The sequence below is a fragment of the Panthera leo genome, chromosome E1 (assembly GCF_018350215.1).
Source record: "Panthera leo isolate Ple1 chromosome E1, P.leo_Ple1_pat1.1, whole genome shotgun sequence".
NCBI classification, from domain to species: domain Eukaryota; kingdom Metazoa; phylum Chordata; class Mammalia; order Carnivora; family Felidae; genus Panthera; species Panthera leo.
Genome location: NC_056692.1, coordinates 59595010 through 59611279, shown reverse-complemented (window position 1 = coordinate 59611279; position 16270 = coordinate 59595010). Strand labels below are relative to the sequence as shown.

Sequence of the window (16270 nt, the reverse complement as noted above, 5' to 3'; positions counted from 1 at the left end):
GACTCTGCCCCTGTCGGTCCCCACGGCTCATGAATGAGAGTGGAATTCTTGGCCCTCAGCTGTCACTGCCGGCAACTACTACTCCCAGGAGACCAGAAGGAACCCGATCGGCCGTGATATTCAGGGAAGGGACAGCAAAAATCGGACGCCCGCGATGCGTTCAGTGACGGGGGACCCGCTGGCCGCAGCCAGCGGCGCCCTGGGGCTCGCTGAGCTGGCCTGCGCCCCTTCTCCAGGCTGATGGACCTGGCGCCACAGGCCAGCGGACAAAGCCTCAACCAGCCTCAATCTGCTGGGCCACGGCTGGACCCTTAAAGTTTCATTTCGACAAGAGAGCTCAGAGCGAGACTCAGGGCTGAGGCCACCACACCGTCGTGCCCACAGGCCCGTGGGGGGAAGGGCTCCCTGAGCCCCGGGGGTTCCCGTTTTCTGGCGAAAGGGCTCACTGCTGTCATCAGACCCCAGCTGCTCGTGCCTGCCCCAGCACACGACATGCCCACGGCACCCCCATGCGCAGCGTCCCGTGTGCCCAGAGGCCCAGGAAGGAGCGTGGGGCCACTTATGTCCACACCAGTAGGCCAGATGCTCTGACAAAGGCTTAGGGCCCACAGATCAGCCTGTCCCGGAGACCCAAGGGGACGGGTCTCGGCAAACCTGAGCCATGGCCTTGCGTGGCCAGCACTCGGGGACCCACACTCTCCAGGTCTGGTGGGAGCTCCGCCCGCGGGCCTGCAGGTCAGATTGGGCTCCAGCACCGGCTCTGCCGGGTCACCCTACTCGGCTGCAAAGCCCTCTGGGTCCTGGCTTCCCCACGTGGGAAGCGAAGGGGCCGAACCCCGTCACTCCTGTTGGCACTTCCCAACAGGGGAGCCCTTGCCTCCCGCAGCCACCGAGGCTCTACAGCTCAAAGTCCACACCCGAGTTCACGGACTCAACAGGAAAAGGACGTGACGTACCTCACCAACGTTTCCCGCAGCGATGACACGTCGAAGTGACGTGCTATGTACGTTCAAACAGAGCGTGTTGTTTAAAGATTATTAAGAATTTATTACAATGCACGTCATTAAGACCAATGCTCCCTGCTGTTCACGTTCCGAACACAGACATTCCGGGGTGTGAAATGGCGGGGGCATGTGCCCAACACTGCTCTCCAAGGTGCCCTCCAGCTCTGACGGCCGCAGGTGCTCCGAACCACTCCCGGTGCCATCGAGGCCATAGCCCCTGCGCGGCTCCATCGGGAGAACTGGGGGTGAGTGGGCAGCCACGGGAGAGGTGTGGGGCCTGAAGTGGCCCAACAAGTTCAAAGGAACAGACTGTCCTTCCCCAGCTGGCCTGTCCCGGGGACCCTGAGCCCCTGCACCTCTGGACATGTAAGCCCTGACAGGGGAACACGGTCTCTGTTTCCCACACTGGTTTTTCCCCCGGCGAGGGCCCCCGATTTACCTCCAAGGAAGGAAAACGCCTGCACCGCGGAGGCCAGCGGTTTCGTCCACAGGCTGCCTTTGGTGTTGAAGAGCTTTTTAAAAGTGAGAGCAAGAGACCCATAAAGGTCCTGAACCACCAGCAGGGCGTCAAACGCCACATCTTAACGGACCAGTCTCTGCCATTATCTTTTTTGAAGATCTAAATTATGGTTATTTTGTTTTTGCTTTGTTAATTACACATCCCTTTAAATAGAACAAATCTCCCCCTTTCCCAGACTGAGATCTAGATGTGTGTGCCTCCCAGAACACGCGAACCCAGTGAGCGGGGGAGCAAAGTGACCGGGGGCCCCAAGGAAAGCCTGCCCCACGGGCTCCCGAGGTAGGCCTGCTCTCCTCCAGCACAACCGGCCAGCCGGGCCTCAGCCACTGCTCCTCCCACAGCCGCATCGCACAGGAGGGGGATCCGGCCGGCGCTCCCTGCAGCCCCCAGCCCCTTCTGCCCTCCTCAAAAGCCGGACGCTGCCCAGATCAGGGGCTCCAAGGACGAGGCTGCCCACGGCCCCCTGTGCTCCGGCCGCAGCTCTGGCCCACACGCGGGTGACCCTGCGCAGGGGTCCGCCACTCTGTCTCCAGTTCTCTCTTCCCGGGCGCTCACCTCTGCCTTGGGGGCCCTGACACTGCCTGGGGTCTTGGCAGCCCGTCCCTCCGAGTGCGGAGCCCGCATACAGGTTGGGAAGGACACACTGCTTGTCTGTGGCCCCCAGCCCACCACACACCCACCACGCGTCCCCGGATTTTCTACCAGTCGCGACACCCCTTGGAGGGTGTTCGTTCGGTCATGTTCTAGTCAGAGCAGGGCTGCGGCTAGAGACAAATGGTAGAAACAGGAGAGATCTTGACCCTGGCCCTACGGGGTTTGCAGGGACGGAAGCACGACACTTCATACCAGCCTCCCAGACCCTCACTCGGAAGCCCTTGGGACCACCAGATGGCCAGCGGGACCGGCTGTCCTTCAGAATCACCCAGAAGCTCTGAGGGCCCCGACACAGGCCATGGTGTAGCCACTCACATCTGCCTGCCTGGGAGGGGACACAGCAGCTGAGGCCCGGAAGGCCAGAGGCTCAGGGTGGCTGCATGAGGCCTGCCGCCACAGCGCGCCCTTCGCCAGCCACGTGCCCTCCGGCCCCCTTCACACAGACGGGCACTTCCGCGGGTGCCGGGAGGTCTGGGCAGTGGCCTTGGCCGTGAGCACAGCACCAGCACCTTCCCCGCTTCCAGATGGAGCCCTCGTCCTACTTAGTGCCCTAAATGTCTGCGAGCGCCTGTGGCCTGACCTATAATTAAATCAGTTCTCTTCGTGGAAATCCCAAAACACAGTCTCAATTACCAGCAGTTCCTGAAAAGGGCCGGCTCTGACCCAGTCCCACTCACAGGGAACCTGCCCCTGACGGACAGACGGACGCTCTCCGTCTTCCGCAACCCTACCTTCCCCCACTCCACAGGCAGTGACCACCGCTCCTGCACGGCCTGTCATTGGTGCAGCTCGGGCCGCCAGCCTGGCCACGGGCCCAGAGGCCTCGGGGTAGGACAGAGCGTGTGGGGGCCCTTCCTGGGCCAGTCGGCCTCCCTGGAGGGCACAGAACTGCCTGCCAAGGGCTCCGAAGGTCGGGCCCCTGCCTGGCGAGCAGCCTCACTGCTCTCCCTGGCCGAGGGTTTCTGCAAACACGAAGCTCAAGTCGGGGAAGGAGGACGTGGGGGCTGGGGGTTCAGCGGCAGCCAGGGGATCCCAGCAATCAAGGCTCAGGACAGACCACCCCCCTCTCCGCAGCACTGAGCAGACCCACACCTGCAATCACTCACTGGAGCCCCCTGCTCTGCCGAGAGGAAGCTGTCAGGACAGGGGCTTTGGTGCAGCTTGAGGACCCCCGGGAGGGCCCCCGTGTGAGTCCCGGGGTGCAGAACCTGCCTGCACCTGCACATGCTGCCCAGCGGGCTGCATAGGGCTGGGCCTCCTGGTGAGGGGCCCTGCGGACAGGAGAGCCTCCTGGGAGCAAAACAGTCTCCAAAGGAGCAGGAAAAAAAAGGCCTCATCTGTGTTTGGAACCCAGGTCACCCCCCTTCCCTGGGGTCATTGACCATCTCCTGTCAGCTCAAGGACGAAGGCCCAAGGCCCCAACAGGTCAGACTCCCACCCCCACACCTGCCTCCCCCAGCTCTTCCTTAGGGTTGGGGGTTGGGGACAATCTCTAAAGCCCCCCGCGAACCGTGAACACAGGAATTAAGTGCTGGGCGCAAGTAAGTGAGTCTGTGGCCTTGACATCCCCCCAGGCAGAACTCCTGGTGTCCTGGTTGGGGGTGCTGTGAACGGCAGCCTGGCCTGACCACAGCACCCAGCCCCTTGAGCTGGTCCTCGGAACACAGGGTGCGTGGGGCAGGCGCCCTGGAAAACGGAGGCAGAGAGAGAAGGGGGTGGGGGGTGTCTCACTCATCCTGGTGGGAAAAGTCATGGGCCCTTTCCCTGTGCGGGCCAGGACCTCAGCCCCCAGGCAAAAACCAACCCAAACAGGCTCAGCGCACAGCCGGGTTCCTCCCCAGGGAGGGGGGGGGAGGGGGTGGTCGGTGCCCCCAGGCTCCCTGTGGAGCGTACCCCCCCCCCCCACCACCCAGGCGCTGACACACCCTCCCTCTACCCTCGTGCTGCAGACCCTTGGAGGACCTCCGGGGCTCAGAGCCTCCACGAGGGCCGGACAGGGGAGCGCAGCACAGGCCACAGCACGGACGGGCTCCGACAGCCTTGCGTCGACCGCAAGAGGCCACGTGCAGAAGGCCACACCCGGGTGACCCCGTTCCCGCGAGACGCCCAGACCTGACTGCTGGCTGTCTGGGGGAGGGGACAACTGCTGACGGGCAGGGCTTCGTTTCTGGGGTGCCGGAAATGCTCTAAAACGGGGGGTGGGGACGGCTGTGCGGATACGCTCAACACCGCCTCACCGTCCACGTGCGACGGCGGCTCCGCCCGTGAATCACTTCTCAACTAACCCAAAAGGAAAAAGGGCCGCGAGGAGAGGGGCGCGCAGGCTCCCGGTCCCCCGCCCCCGGCCAGATGGCCTCAGGCTTTCTCTACCCCTCAGCCTCATACTGGCCCCCGAGAGGGCTGGGCTGCAAGGGACCCAGCCAGACGGTCTCAGGTGGCAGCCCTACAGGTCAGTGACGGGCTACGGGCAAGCCCGAGACGGGAAAGGCGGGAAAGGCGCGCTGAGAGCAGCAGGAGGGCTGTCCCCGCCGCTGCCCTGCAACAGGGGCCTCCCCTCCCTCACGGGGCTGCGCCGCTTCGCACACAGGGCGACGGCTCTGGCCCGCCGTCGCCCGGTCCGTGCTCCCCGCCAGGCGGGACCGCGTCGGGGAGCAGGTGGGCCTCTTGTCGGCACCAGGCGCGGGGAGGGCGCGTGCCCCGCGTGCCCCACGGCCCACCAGTCAGTTCCCGCCTGCGGCCAAGGCCCCGTGGGCGCACACAGGAGCCCCAGAGCAGGGGCGCGGCGCACCTCCGGGGTGCCGATTTGACGGCTGACACGAAGGGTGGGGCCCCGGGAGGTGAGGGGCTCATGCCCGTCCCCGCGGTGCTTCCCCTGAAGCAGCTGGGACAGGTTCTCCTGCGGTTTCCTGTTTTGTCTCCTCCTTATCCGAGTCGTGTGACCTCGGGGGTTGGGTATTCTGGGCCTGATCTGTGTCAACTGGCCGGGGGGTTCCGGCCAATCAGGTGTATTGGGCCCGTGCCCGTCACGGGCCGCGCTGTCCTAAATCCTAGCCCTGCTCAGGACACGACGCCTGCCGGGCCGGGCACAACAGCGAGGGAAGCCGCACCAGCGCCGGCCCCTCCCGTGCCATCTGCCTCTCGCGGCGGGGCCGCTGAGACGCTTGACCGGCCGGCGTCTGCCCGTGAGGGCTCCGGGCCCAGTGCTGGGGCCGGGCGGCCACAGGCTGATTAGACTGCCAGTCTGGGGTCTGCCTCCGAGGCACAGTCCAGAGGAACGGGGCAGGAAGCTGTCCCCGGGGTCTCTGCTCCTTTGGTGGCCAGCCTTCCGGTGCCCCGCGGAGGAGGCGGGAGCAGGGCGGGGGCCGCGTGCCGGCTCCAGGACGGGCGGCGCTCGCTGCCCCGAACCCACGGAGGCCGCCGCGGCACCGGCCGGGCCCTACCTGCAGCTCCTTGTCCGAGTACTTCTGCGGGTTCTTGCTGCCTTGGCTCTTCTTGCGAAGCTTCTTCAGCTCGGCCTGGCACTTGTCCAGCGCATCGCCCCTGCTCCTTTGCTCCGTCTGGTATTTCTTCAACGCAGCCTGCGGTCCAAGCACACAGCACAGAGCGGGGACCCGTGAGTGGCCGGCCCTTCCCGCTCTCCGCAGGGCGGCCGCCACCCCAGCACCGAGGGACGGCGGGCCGAGAGGGGAGAGCGAGGCCAGGGCCTCGGGGGCCCTCCGCTCCCAGAGAGGAAAACCGGGTCTCGCCTCGTCCCCTCCTGTGCCGCCGAGAGCCAGAGCGTGAAGTCCTGTCACACACCCACCAGAGCCCGGCACATAAGGCCCCACAGCCGCGGCGGAGGGTGATGCCAGCACGGGCACCATCGGGGGGGGACGACGGTGAAATTACGGCAGGTCGGGGAGTCTGTGCAGGCTCCGTGGGGTGGCAACACCGTGCCACTGTCCTTCCCCAAAGCAGTGAGCTGGGGGGGGGGGAGGGGGCAGCAGGACAGGCAGGCGTCCACCCCCCACCCCCCCGCCCACCGGGCCACGGAGGCCCGCGGGGACCCTGCTGGAAGGCCAGCCCCCAGCGAGCCGGCAGCCTGTGCACGGGGGCGGGGGTCCGGCGCGGGTGACCCGACCGGCGTGGGCAGAGCTACTTACACTCAGGTACCTGGAGTCCAGTTCCACCTTCTGCTCCAGCTGCGTGAGCAGCTCGTTGTGGAAAGACTTCAGCTGCGGACGGACAGAACACACGGCCGTCAGCACCACACGAGGCGCAGGCCGGGGCAGGAGGCAGGCAGGGAAGGGGGCAGGGAGCCCGGGAGAGGCGGACGGCCACCGCAGCACCCGGGACACTGGCCACCCCGAGGGGAAAGGGGCCCGTCTCATCCCTCAGCCGGTGGCCCTGCACAGACAGGTGGGCCCAGAGGAGCCGGGAGGCTCCAGGACCGACAGCTGAACAGAGGTCAGGATGTCAGACCATTCTGGTCTTTGATGGCCTCGGGACTCCGCTCCCAGTGGGGGGTGGGGGGGACAGAAACAGCTCCCTGCTGTCCCTGCCTGCTCTGGGGAGTTACTCGCGCTGACGTGAGCCACGGGCCTGAATGCAAACCGGGAAAGGCCTGAGTGACCCCTCGCTTTAGACCCGCTGGGTCCTGGCTGGGCCCGTATGACCTGGGAGCATGTTGCTCCCCAGGCCCGTCATGCGTTGTGTCCCCACCTGGCCCCTGTGGGATCCTGTCTGACTTGGGCCCTGTGCCCCCGTGTCCTTCTGTATGTACTTGCTCCCCACAGCGAGCCTCCTCCCCAGCATGCGACTTCCTGTCCTGGGCCTAAAGCACATCTGCATCTTTCTGAGCGCGGCCACTATGCAAGGTCCCCAGGTGGACGTGTGGCCATGGTGCACAGCCGGCTCTCCCCTTCACCTCTGACTGGCCTGCCTGCCTGCCCTTGCCCGTCTGCCCACCTGCCCTCCTGCCCTTGACCCTCCCACCCTGGGGGTCTCACCATTTCTTCCAACTGATTTTGAATCTGCCTGTGGACTTCAGCCATCTGAAAGAGAACGTCTCCTGGAAAGGCAGGAAGGCAGAGAAGAGAGCAAAGTTAAGCACTCTGCGTGACGGGCCCTCCGCCCCGCACCCCTCTCGTGGCAGGGGACCAGGGTGCCGGAGGCGGGCGCAGGCGCCTGGGCCCACAGGCAGAAGTGCGCCAGGGGCAGGAGAGAGGGCACCGTGTCTCCTGATGGCGCCAGCGAAGTGAGACAGAAGATTCTAGAATGACAAGGGAGGCCAGGCCTCGAGCACACAATCACCGGGTGACTTTGAGGGGTCACAGTCCCCAAGCGTCGGCACTGAGCCCAGGTTCACGACAGAGAAACAGGCCGCCTCAAGCCCACGAGCGAGCCCCGAGCACACGCGGCTCTCATCCCGCATCTCGTTCTCACGCACAGCCCCCAACAACTGCCCCCCGCCCACTCTGGGCCCAGCTGCCACCAGGGCCAACAAACGTCTGCGTTACTTGGGGCAAACACGAGACCTGGCTGCAGGCCCCAGAGGGGAGGGCGTCCGAGGAGGTATGCGAGGTGCACAGGCCTGGCTGACCTCACGAGGGCCTCTGGGGACAATCGGAGCATGTGGCACAGCTCTCCAAACACCTTTTCTGGAGCAGCGACGCTTCAGGGACACTGACGTGTCCTGGGCCCGTCTCCAGAGACACACGAGGAAACTGAACGTGGCAGCACAAAGGCGCAGGCCGTCACCCAGAGGCTGTTTCCAGCCTGCGTGTCAAGGACACGGCTCACTTCACCTGCAGGCAGGGCACATGCCGGGGCTCTGCAGGTTTCTGGGTGACCTGATATCAGCCCATACCCCAAACTCTCTCTCTCTATAGCAGACAATCGGCCGCGAGGCGCCTCCCACACCCCACTCGGCCCGCGCAGCTCCACGAAGGGGAAGGAGACAGGCCTCTGGGGACAGGGAGCTCAGCCGAGCGCTCCCTTCTCCCAAAGCTCCTGAAGGTTCCACACAGCTCCATCCTGAGGCGTGGTCACTGTGACCGACAGGGGCACAGCCCTGAGCGTTCCAGGCTGTGGCCATGGAGGGAGGGACGCCGTGCAGCTCAAGACACAACCAGGGTCAACAGAGCCCCCAAACCCGCCCCCAAGTCAGTGCCCACAGGACACAAGCTCTAGGCCGGAGACCATTCAGTGGCACCTCCCTCCCAAGACCCTCAGGGCTGCCCAGCTGCCCCCCAGCACTGGCACGAAGGACCCCCACCCAGGGCGGAGGGGAGAGCTGGAACGGGCAGCCAGGCTGCATTCACCTGAGCGGCTGGTCCTCCCCTGGAGGCCACTCGTGGAGCAAACACCGTCCCCGTGCTGTGGACACGATGGAGCAGGGGGCCCGCTCTGCCCTCGAGGGTGGGCACTTCCGACAAACCCCGTCCCTGAGGTGCCGCCCACACCAGCGAGCCCTCTGTGCTTGTGCCTGAGACCCCCGGGGTCACGTGACCCAGAGGATCCTGTCGGGGGGCAGTCACGAGGGGAACCCTGGCCCCCAGCAAGGCCGGCCAGAAGCGGAAAGCGGTTCCCGTGGCCTCTGTGAGAAGCCTCAACGGGGTCGTGCTGCCCACTGGACGCACGGACGGCCTCACCGGGGTCGCCTTCCCTCCCAGAAGCACAGCGGGGTTCCGGGGAGACCCGCTTCTCCTGCTCACTGGCTGCTCCACGGGCCGCTGACACCATCCTGGCCTGAGGGCCACAGGGCACGCTGAGCACTGGCTGGGACCAGGAGCCGTACAGACAGACCCGCTGTTCGGCACAGACTGCCAGGCTCGGCTCGAGCGAGTGGGACCCCACCCTGCGGGGCCCTGAGCCTCGGCCTGAGCTCACTCACCCCGATTCTCAGGGCCACTGGATGCGTCCCCAGATGCCCGCTCGGCCCCAGACACGCAGACTTCTGCTGACTGACTCATCCGGCAGCCGCGACCCCGCTGTCCCACCGCAGGCCCTGCAAGGCTGACCCAGCCCTCTTCCTCACCCAACACTGAGCCCAACGGGTACAGAGACCCCCTCATGCCTGCCAGTCTGGGGCCTGGCCTGTGGGAGGCCTGGGACGGAGGAGGGGCACCCTTGCCCCCGGAAGGGCCACTGCCACGGCCCTGGCGTGTGTGTGCCAGTGAGAGAGGGTGTGTGTGAGCCTCGGCCTCAGACCTGCATGCTGCCACGGCCCCACGGACACAGGAATCTCAGTGGCTGGGCTGTGAGCACGTGGCCCCCAGACCAGAGCTGTGTCCCACCGGGTCGTCTTTAGGACCCACAAGCTGGGAGGCAATGGAGGCAGACCCCAGAAGCCCCCAGTACACAAACCACCTAATTCGACGCAACAAGTGCCACGGCGTGCCGGCACCACCACAGACGCCAGCACCAGAGCCACGGCATGGGCCATGCCCGGCAGGACCCAGAGGTCCTCAAGTTACTCCCATTCCTGGTCTGACCTCGGGCCTGAGGGTGCTGTGGGACGTGGCAGGGCAGGGAGGGGCGGCCCTGGGGAGAAGGCCCCGCCTCCACCGAGGCTTCCTGTGGTCAGGTCGGAGCTGTGACCCCACGCGGCCAATGGCTGACCGCATGCCGAGGGGCTGAGCTGACTCACCCCTGCAGGAGAGGTCGAGACACTACTCCCACCCAATCCTGACCCTGGGAGTCTGACGTGCTAGGGAATAGGCCAAGAGCCACAGGAGACGGAAGGTGACGTGAAGGCCCGGGTCCCCAGCGCTGGCCGGAGGAAAGCCACTGGGATGAACAGGAGCGCACGGGCCCCAGCCAGGGCAGCCCCGCGGAGGAGGCCAGGCTGCCGCCACCTGCCTAGTGCAGACCCGCGGCCCCACCGGCACCTGGGCATCGCCCTCCGTCCGTGCACACCCGATCTGGTGTGCGTGGAGGGGACGTGTCCCAAACCCAGATCCACGGGCCCGGCCCCCGGGTGCTCAGAGGCAGTCCAGGACCCCAGAGGGGCAGCCCCACATTCGTTCTGCTTCTTTGTGCTTTGCATCCTTCTGGAAGTTTCCCAGAACGCCCCTCGCCCGAAGATCGGGAAAACACCTAGGATTTTCTTTGTGACGCAGGGGTCTTCCCGAGGGTTGGGGCCCTCGGACACACCTTTGGGCTCTCTGGCTGCGGGCATCTGGGACTTGGTTAAACGGAGGCCAAGGGGCGCAGCACCCACACAGCACGAGGTCTGGGGGGCATGGGGAGAGCCCCAGACCCAGCCTGCGGGCACCGCCCTCACCCACACTCCTCTGCCCCCACAGCCCCCTGGAGGGGCATCAAGTCCGGAAGGAAGACACGTGGCAAGCAGCCTGTCCACGTTCTCACATGGTCCAGCAAAGTCTCCTGCCTAGGGCGGCGTCCACGGCATCGGCCAAGCTCTAGACCCTGGAATCAGAAGTCAACGTCAAGGTCACGTTGAAAGCACGTATTTCCCGGAGAGCCTGCGCACCAGCTCACGAACAACTGACAGCAGTAAGCACCACGGTGAACGCCCGAGGCCGAAAACACCTGCAGCCCTTGGGGGGCTCCTGCTGTGCGCCCCGCTGCAGACACGCTCAGAGGCGCCCCGGGGCCCGTGGCCGAGCTGCCGGTGCACACGCTGGGGAACACGCAGCCAGTGCACACACGGCTCTGAGCTGCAGGCCCGTGGCTGCACAAACCAGCCCACACAGTCAATTTTTAAACTGCATTGTACACGCAGCTGCAGGAACGGGGCGGGGGCGGGGGGGGGGGCGTTGGTGAACAGCCCCACCAGCCACTGGGCCCCTGGGGCGCTGCCGGCCCCAAGCTGGCTGCAGGGCAGCCTCACCCCTGCCAGGAGGAGCCCAAACCTGAGGTGTCAGCACTAATGCTCACCTGTCCCCTTACCAGGTCCCAGAAGGCAAGCTGGTGCGGGTCCCTAGAGCCCCCCTCGCAGGAGCTGGGTCTGATTTTGGGGTTCCGCGACTCCCTCCACGCCATCTCCCATGCGCGAAGGACAGCATGGGGTGGGGACACCCTTCCGGGACCCGCTGCCCAGGAAAGAGGCGGCTGCAGACCTTCCCCGTGGACTCCTCTGTGTAGGCGCATGGGGCCCTGGGAAGCCATGTCCTGGGTTCACAGCACAGGTGAGTCCCAAACTCGAAAAACCGGGTTTAAAATAGCAGCTCCGACCCAACCTTGCCAGAGCAAACAGTGGAAGAGTGGGACAGCTCAGCACCGAGCACCACTGCCTGACGAACCGCCAGGGCTCCAAAGCGTCAACAGAAGGGGTGGCAGGCGGCAGGTGACCACGCCCCAGGCGCAACGGGAGGGGGGAGGGCGGCCGGGCCACACCCGGGGCCAGTGAGTCAGCAAAGCCTGGAGCCTGGTGGCCGGCTTGGAGCGGAGGGGCCACGTTGGCTCAAGGAGTCCCAGGTGGGGAGGAGGGTCTGGAGCGAGGAAGGGGCGAGGGCCTTCAGGAGCAAGGACAAGAGAAGGGGCGAGCCACACACGGGGGCCACGCTTCATACGGGACCAAAGGTGTCTGAGGGGAAGCCGCGCCCTCTGCAGCCCTCACACCAAGTGTTTGCCTTGCTGGTCACACAGCCAGCTGAGCAGTGAGTCGCCTCTGGCTGAACCCCCTCGGCTCGGAGTTCGAACACGTCAAGTCTTTTCAGGGACCTCAGACGCCTTCAGGTGAAGAGTGGAGCTCGGTACCCACAGCAACGCCCCTCCCCCGGGGGGACAGCCAGCACATCCACACGTGTGCGTGCGTGCACAGGAAAACATGCGTGCACAGGCACGTGCACACACAAGGCACACACGAACACACGCAGGTGCACGCACACGAGACAGCACAGCCCACCGTGGAGCGGGGGGGGGGGGGATGTGCAGGGGATGTTTGGCTGGACTCAAGCCGGTTTTGTCTCCTGTGGCTAACTCTCGTGTGGACGGCGGCGGGACAGGCGTGACCAACCGTGACCCGGGAGCCTGGGCATCTTGTAGGCAGGTCCACGTGCCACCGAAGATGGGCCGGGGGCCCTGGAACCGCAGGGTGCTGGCCCAGCCCTGGGGTGACAGGGACACAAGAGACTCTCCAGCCTTGCAGTGGGGACCCGGCCCCCAACGAGGACACGGTGCGGGAGCCCGGGCCTGTGAGCCCCCGAGAGGCAGCTGCGTTAAGTATATTCGTTGCGTTGAGTGACCATCACCCCGAACTCCAGAAGAGACCATCCCCGCAGAGGCAACTCTGTCCCCACACACTCCCTCCCCTCCAGCCTCCGACAAGCATCGGTCCTCTTGTCCTTACGGATCTCCCTGCCGGGACGTGGCACGTAAGAGGAGTCGGACGCGTGGACGCCGCCCCCCGTGGCTTCTTCGCTGAGCTTCATCCAGCTGCGGCGTGTCAACCCCTCAGGCCTCTCGCGGGGGAACGCTGCCCCGGCGCGGGGATCGAAGGCTTGTCGTTCCTCAGGCCGGACACGTGGAGGCCACCGCCCAGGGCAGGTGCCAGCAGCGCAGCCGTGACGCTCCGCCCTCGCCCCGACAGCCCCGAACTCCGCCGACACACCGCTGGCGTTCACGACACACGCTGAGGTTTTCCCATCCGCGGTAGCACGACTGCCCCCCGACCGGCGGAGACAAGCAGAGCCGGGCTCCAGCAGCCAGAGCCGCCACTTGTGGGGGCCGGGGGCTCGGGACCCCAGAGGGAGCCCGCACCGGCGGCCCTGCTCCGGACTGGCGCCAGCGGCTGGGAACGTGAAGCAGGGACGCTACCGACGAAGCCGCGCATCCTAACGGGAGCTGAGCCTCCAGCAGGCCAGAGCCGCGCAGGAGGGCAGGGGAGGGCGGAGGCTGTCCTTGGGGAAGCCCCTGCCACCGCCGGCCGCCCAGCAGGATGGCGAGCGCAGGGAACGCCAGAACCCAGTCGCTACTGTTACCACGCGTTTCACCCCGCGCTCCAGAACTTCTGCCAGACCTCCACGACTCTGCACGGGCCCTGGCAAGAACCTCGGCGCCGGGGGCCTGGGCGGCCCCACACAGTGTCAGGTGCCAGCCACCAAGGAGCGAAAGAGGCAGGAGCGAGAGGCCGCAGCAGCCCAGGGGGAGCCCAGAGGGACCCAGCAGTGCACGGCTGAACACGCGGGAGGTCCAGCTGACGGGCCCTCACCAGGGAGGACAGCCAGGCTGGGCAGATGTGCGGCACGAGAGCAGGACTAGGGCTCCCGAGAGGGCCCTGGCACTCGAGGCGAGGACAGGACACGGGAAGGAGTGCCCTGCTGGTGCGCGGCCGTGTCCCGCGAGCAGATGACAGAAGAATCAGCCTCCCAGGATGCTCTCGGAACCTCCAGAGCGACAGCACGGAGGCGTGGGCCGCCCAAACCACACCGAGCGGGACTCGGCCAGCGGCTTCATACACGTCCGGGGACACAGGACCACACCGGTGACATCGCGGAACCCGGGAAACCTTCAAAGGTTTCCCCAAGCGGGGCTCTTTGGGAAAAGAGAAAAGATTGCAGGAAACTAAGAAAATTACGTGTACCCGAGTTTTTAAAAGTACGAACTCTACAAGTTGCAGGCTGGTATGCTGACACGAGAACCATCACCCGGTAGAGGAGGCCGCTCCCAGCCTGGGGCTGCTGCTCACACCTTCATCCTCTGCGGCCGGGGCCCCATGACTGCAGTGAGCACCTGCTCCAGGTGAGACAACTAACAGAGGCCCTCGGCGTGGCACCTGTGCCCCCTCCCGGAGGCCGCCAGGACGGCAGGGCTGCTTGGCACACCCACAGAAGGCCAAGAAAGTCAGCAGGGCTGGCAGCAGACGGGGACCCGGCCTCGGGGTTCCAAGGATCCTGGTGGCCACCACGTGGCACAGAGGCCACAGCCAGGGCTGGCAGCCGGCAGCAGGGACACCTGTCCCGCAGCTTCTCGGACCCCAGGACCAGCACAGGCGCAGAGCCGCCTCCTGTGGGAAGCGGCAGCACCGGCCAGGCCCCTACAGCAGCGATGGCCGGCACCCAGGACTCCTCTGTGGGCCGGGAGGAGGCCCGGGGGCACGTCAGAGGCGGGTTCTATAGCCGCACCCAGAAGTTTCCCCTGACGGCCCTGGGTAAACACAGTGGGAGCCGCTGGTAGATCAGAAGAGCCACGAGCCACGGCTTCAGAGTCCCTTCTTCCGTGGCTTACACACACTTCTGGAGCACAACACACGCTCCCTCAGCCGCATCTCCCAGACCTTCAGAAGACTGCAAGAGTAACAACGCAAATACCAGTTCGCCACCACCCAGGTCCCCGCGTGCTCGACGTTTGGCAGTGTTTGCGTTAACTCTCTGCTCCTGACGCGTACGCACACGCACGCACGCACATACCCCTTCTGCAGAACCGCTTGGGATTCAGCAGCAAGCGTCGGGATGTGGCCCCAGCCTGCATGCTGAGAACAGGGCCCAGTGCCACGGCAGCACACCCCTGCCCCCGTGAGGAGAGCCACCACCGACACAGACTCTCCACAGGACAGCGCGCAGAGTGCATCCAGAACTTGTCCCCGCCTGGGACCGCACGCTAAGCTCTGGCTGGCTCTGGTTTCTCTCGGGGACTCAGCGCTCTGTGTATCCAAAGGCTGCTTCAAGCGCTCGGAACCCAGTGTCCTAACCGGGCTTGGAGACAGGTTCCAGGAAGGAGCGTGGACCGGTGCCCAGAGTTGCGTCTTCCTCCTTGGGCACTGGGGTCTTTGGATCCATGGGAGCCCCCCACGCTTTCACGACACGGACGTTTGTAAAGATTCCGGCTGGGTTTTTGTTTCTTTTCTTTTTTGCAGAAGATACGAAGTGTTCTTAAAATCCTCAAATGACAAGGAGCTGAACGGCAGCGTGAATCTGGCAGATTGCAACAAACACAGGCTGGGGAGGGGGCCCGGGGCTCGCTCATGCATGCAAGGCTGGGGCGGGCGCCAGAGTCCGCTGAGAGCCCCTCCGGGGCCCTCCCGCCGGTTCCTAATCCCCAAGGAGTGAGGACGCCATTTCACAAGGATGAGTTAACACCCCATTGAGGCTTAAAAAAGAACAATTTCTGCCAGCGCTCCACAGGCCCGAGGAGGCGGCTGGGGGACGGCTCCCGCAAAGCCAGACAGTGGCCCGTGCCGACCCCATGGTGAAAGGGAGCAAGCCTGCCACCAGGGGACAGGGCTGGGTGCCCCGTGGAGGGCCAGGTCAGCATCACCTCCAAACTGACAGGTCTGGAGGTGGGGACGCTCGTAAAACCTGACCCAAGAAACGGGGAGGAAGCTGGGGACCTCCGGTGGAGATGGCCCAGGAGGGCAGTTTCTGTCTTTATCTTAATCCCACTCGGTTATCACCCAGCGTGACAGCTTCAGGCGTACCATACGGTGACGCAATTCCCTCCGCTGCTCGCCATGACAGGTGCGCCCCTCACCACCCATCGCCGGTCCCCTCCCCCCCCACCCCGTCTGCCACCTCCCTGGGGTAACCATCGGTGTGCTCTCTGCAGTTAAGAGTCTGGCTCCTGATTTGTCTCTTTTCTCCCCTTTGTTCATCTGTTTTTTGTTAAATCCCACATATCAGTGAAACCATATGGTATCTGTCTTTCTCCGACTGGCTTATTTCACTCGGTATCATACTCTCTAGCTCCATCCACGCCGTGGCAAATGCCAGGATCTCATTCTTTTTTATGGCTGAGTAATATCCCATTGTATATACACGTTTCCTTCATCTGTTCGTCTATCGATGGACACTGGGGCTTCTCCCATAGCCTGGCTATCGCTGATAACGCATTGAACACCGAGTGCACGAATCCCTTCGAATTAGTGTTTCTTGTATTCTTTGGGTAGATATCCAGCGGTGTGATTACTGGATCGTTAAGACAGTTCCATTTTTAACTTTCTGAGGAAACTCAAGGAAGGCAGCTTCAATCTCTGAGGCACAGGCTGGCTGCGGCCTGACTTGGGGGAGGGGGGAGAGGATCAGACACCCACCGGGCCTCTAAAACCCACTGCCACACACAGCGGGACTGAGCCCCAGGGGCAGAGACCAGCTTCTGCTGGGTGGCCTGTCTACAGAGCAGGGGGTGCTCACCAGGGAGGGCCACCTAT

The 16270-nt window shown here is 64.9% G+C and overlaps 1 protein-coding gene across 5 annotated transcripts in view; it reads right to left on the bottom strand.

Annotated features, from left to right (window-relative positions):
* The window catches only part of BAIAP2 (BAR/IMD domain containing adaptor protein 2), a 63137-nt gene that overhangs the window by 17179 nt on the left and 29688 nt on the right, over nt 1–16270 (bottom strand). For all 5 annotated transcript variants that reach the window (XM_042914702.1, XM_042914703.1, XM_042914701.1 and 2 more), the window contains exons 4-6: nt 7167–7228; nt 6321–6392; nt 5619–5756 (exon numbers count right to left, since the gene is read on the bottom strand). In XM_042914702.1, coding sequence (XP_042770636.1) covers nt 5619–5756; nt 6321–6392; nt 7167–7228 — 272 coding nt within the window. The remainder of the gene's footprint in view (nt 1–5618; nt 5757–6320; nt 6393–7166; nt 7229–16270) is intronic.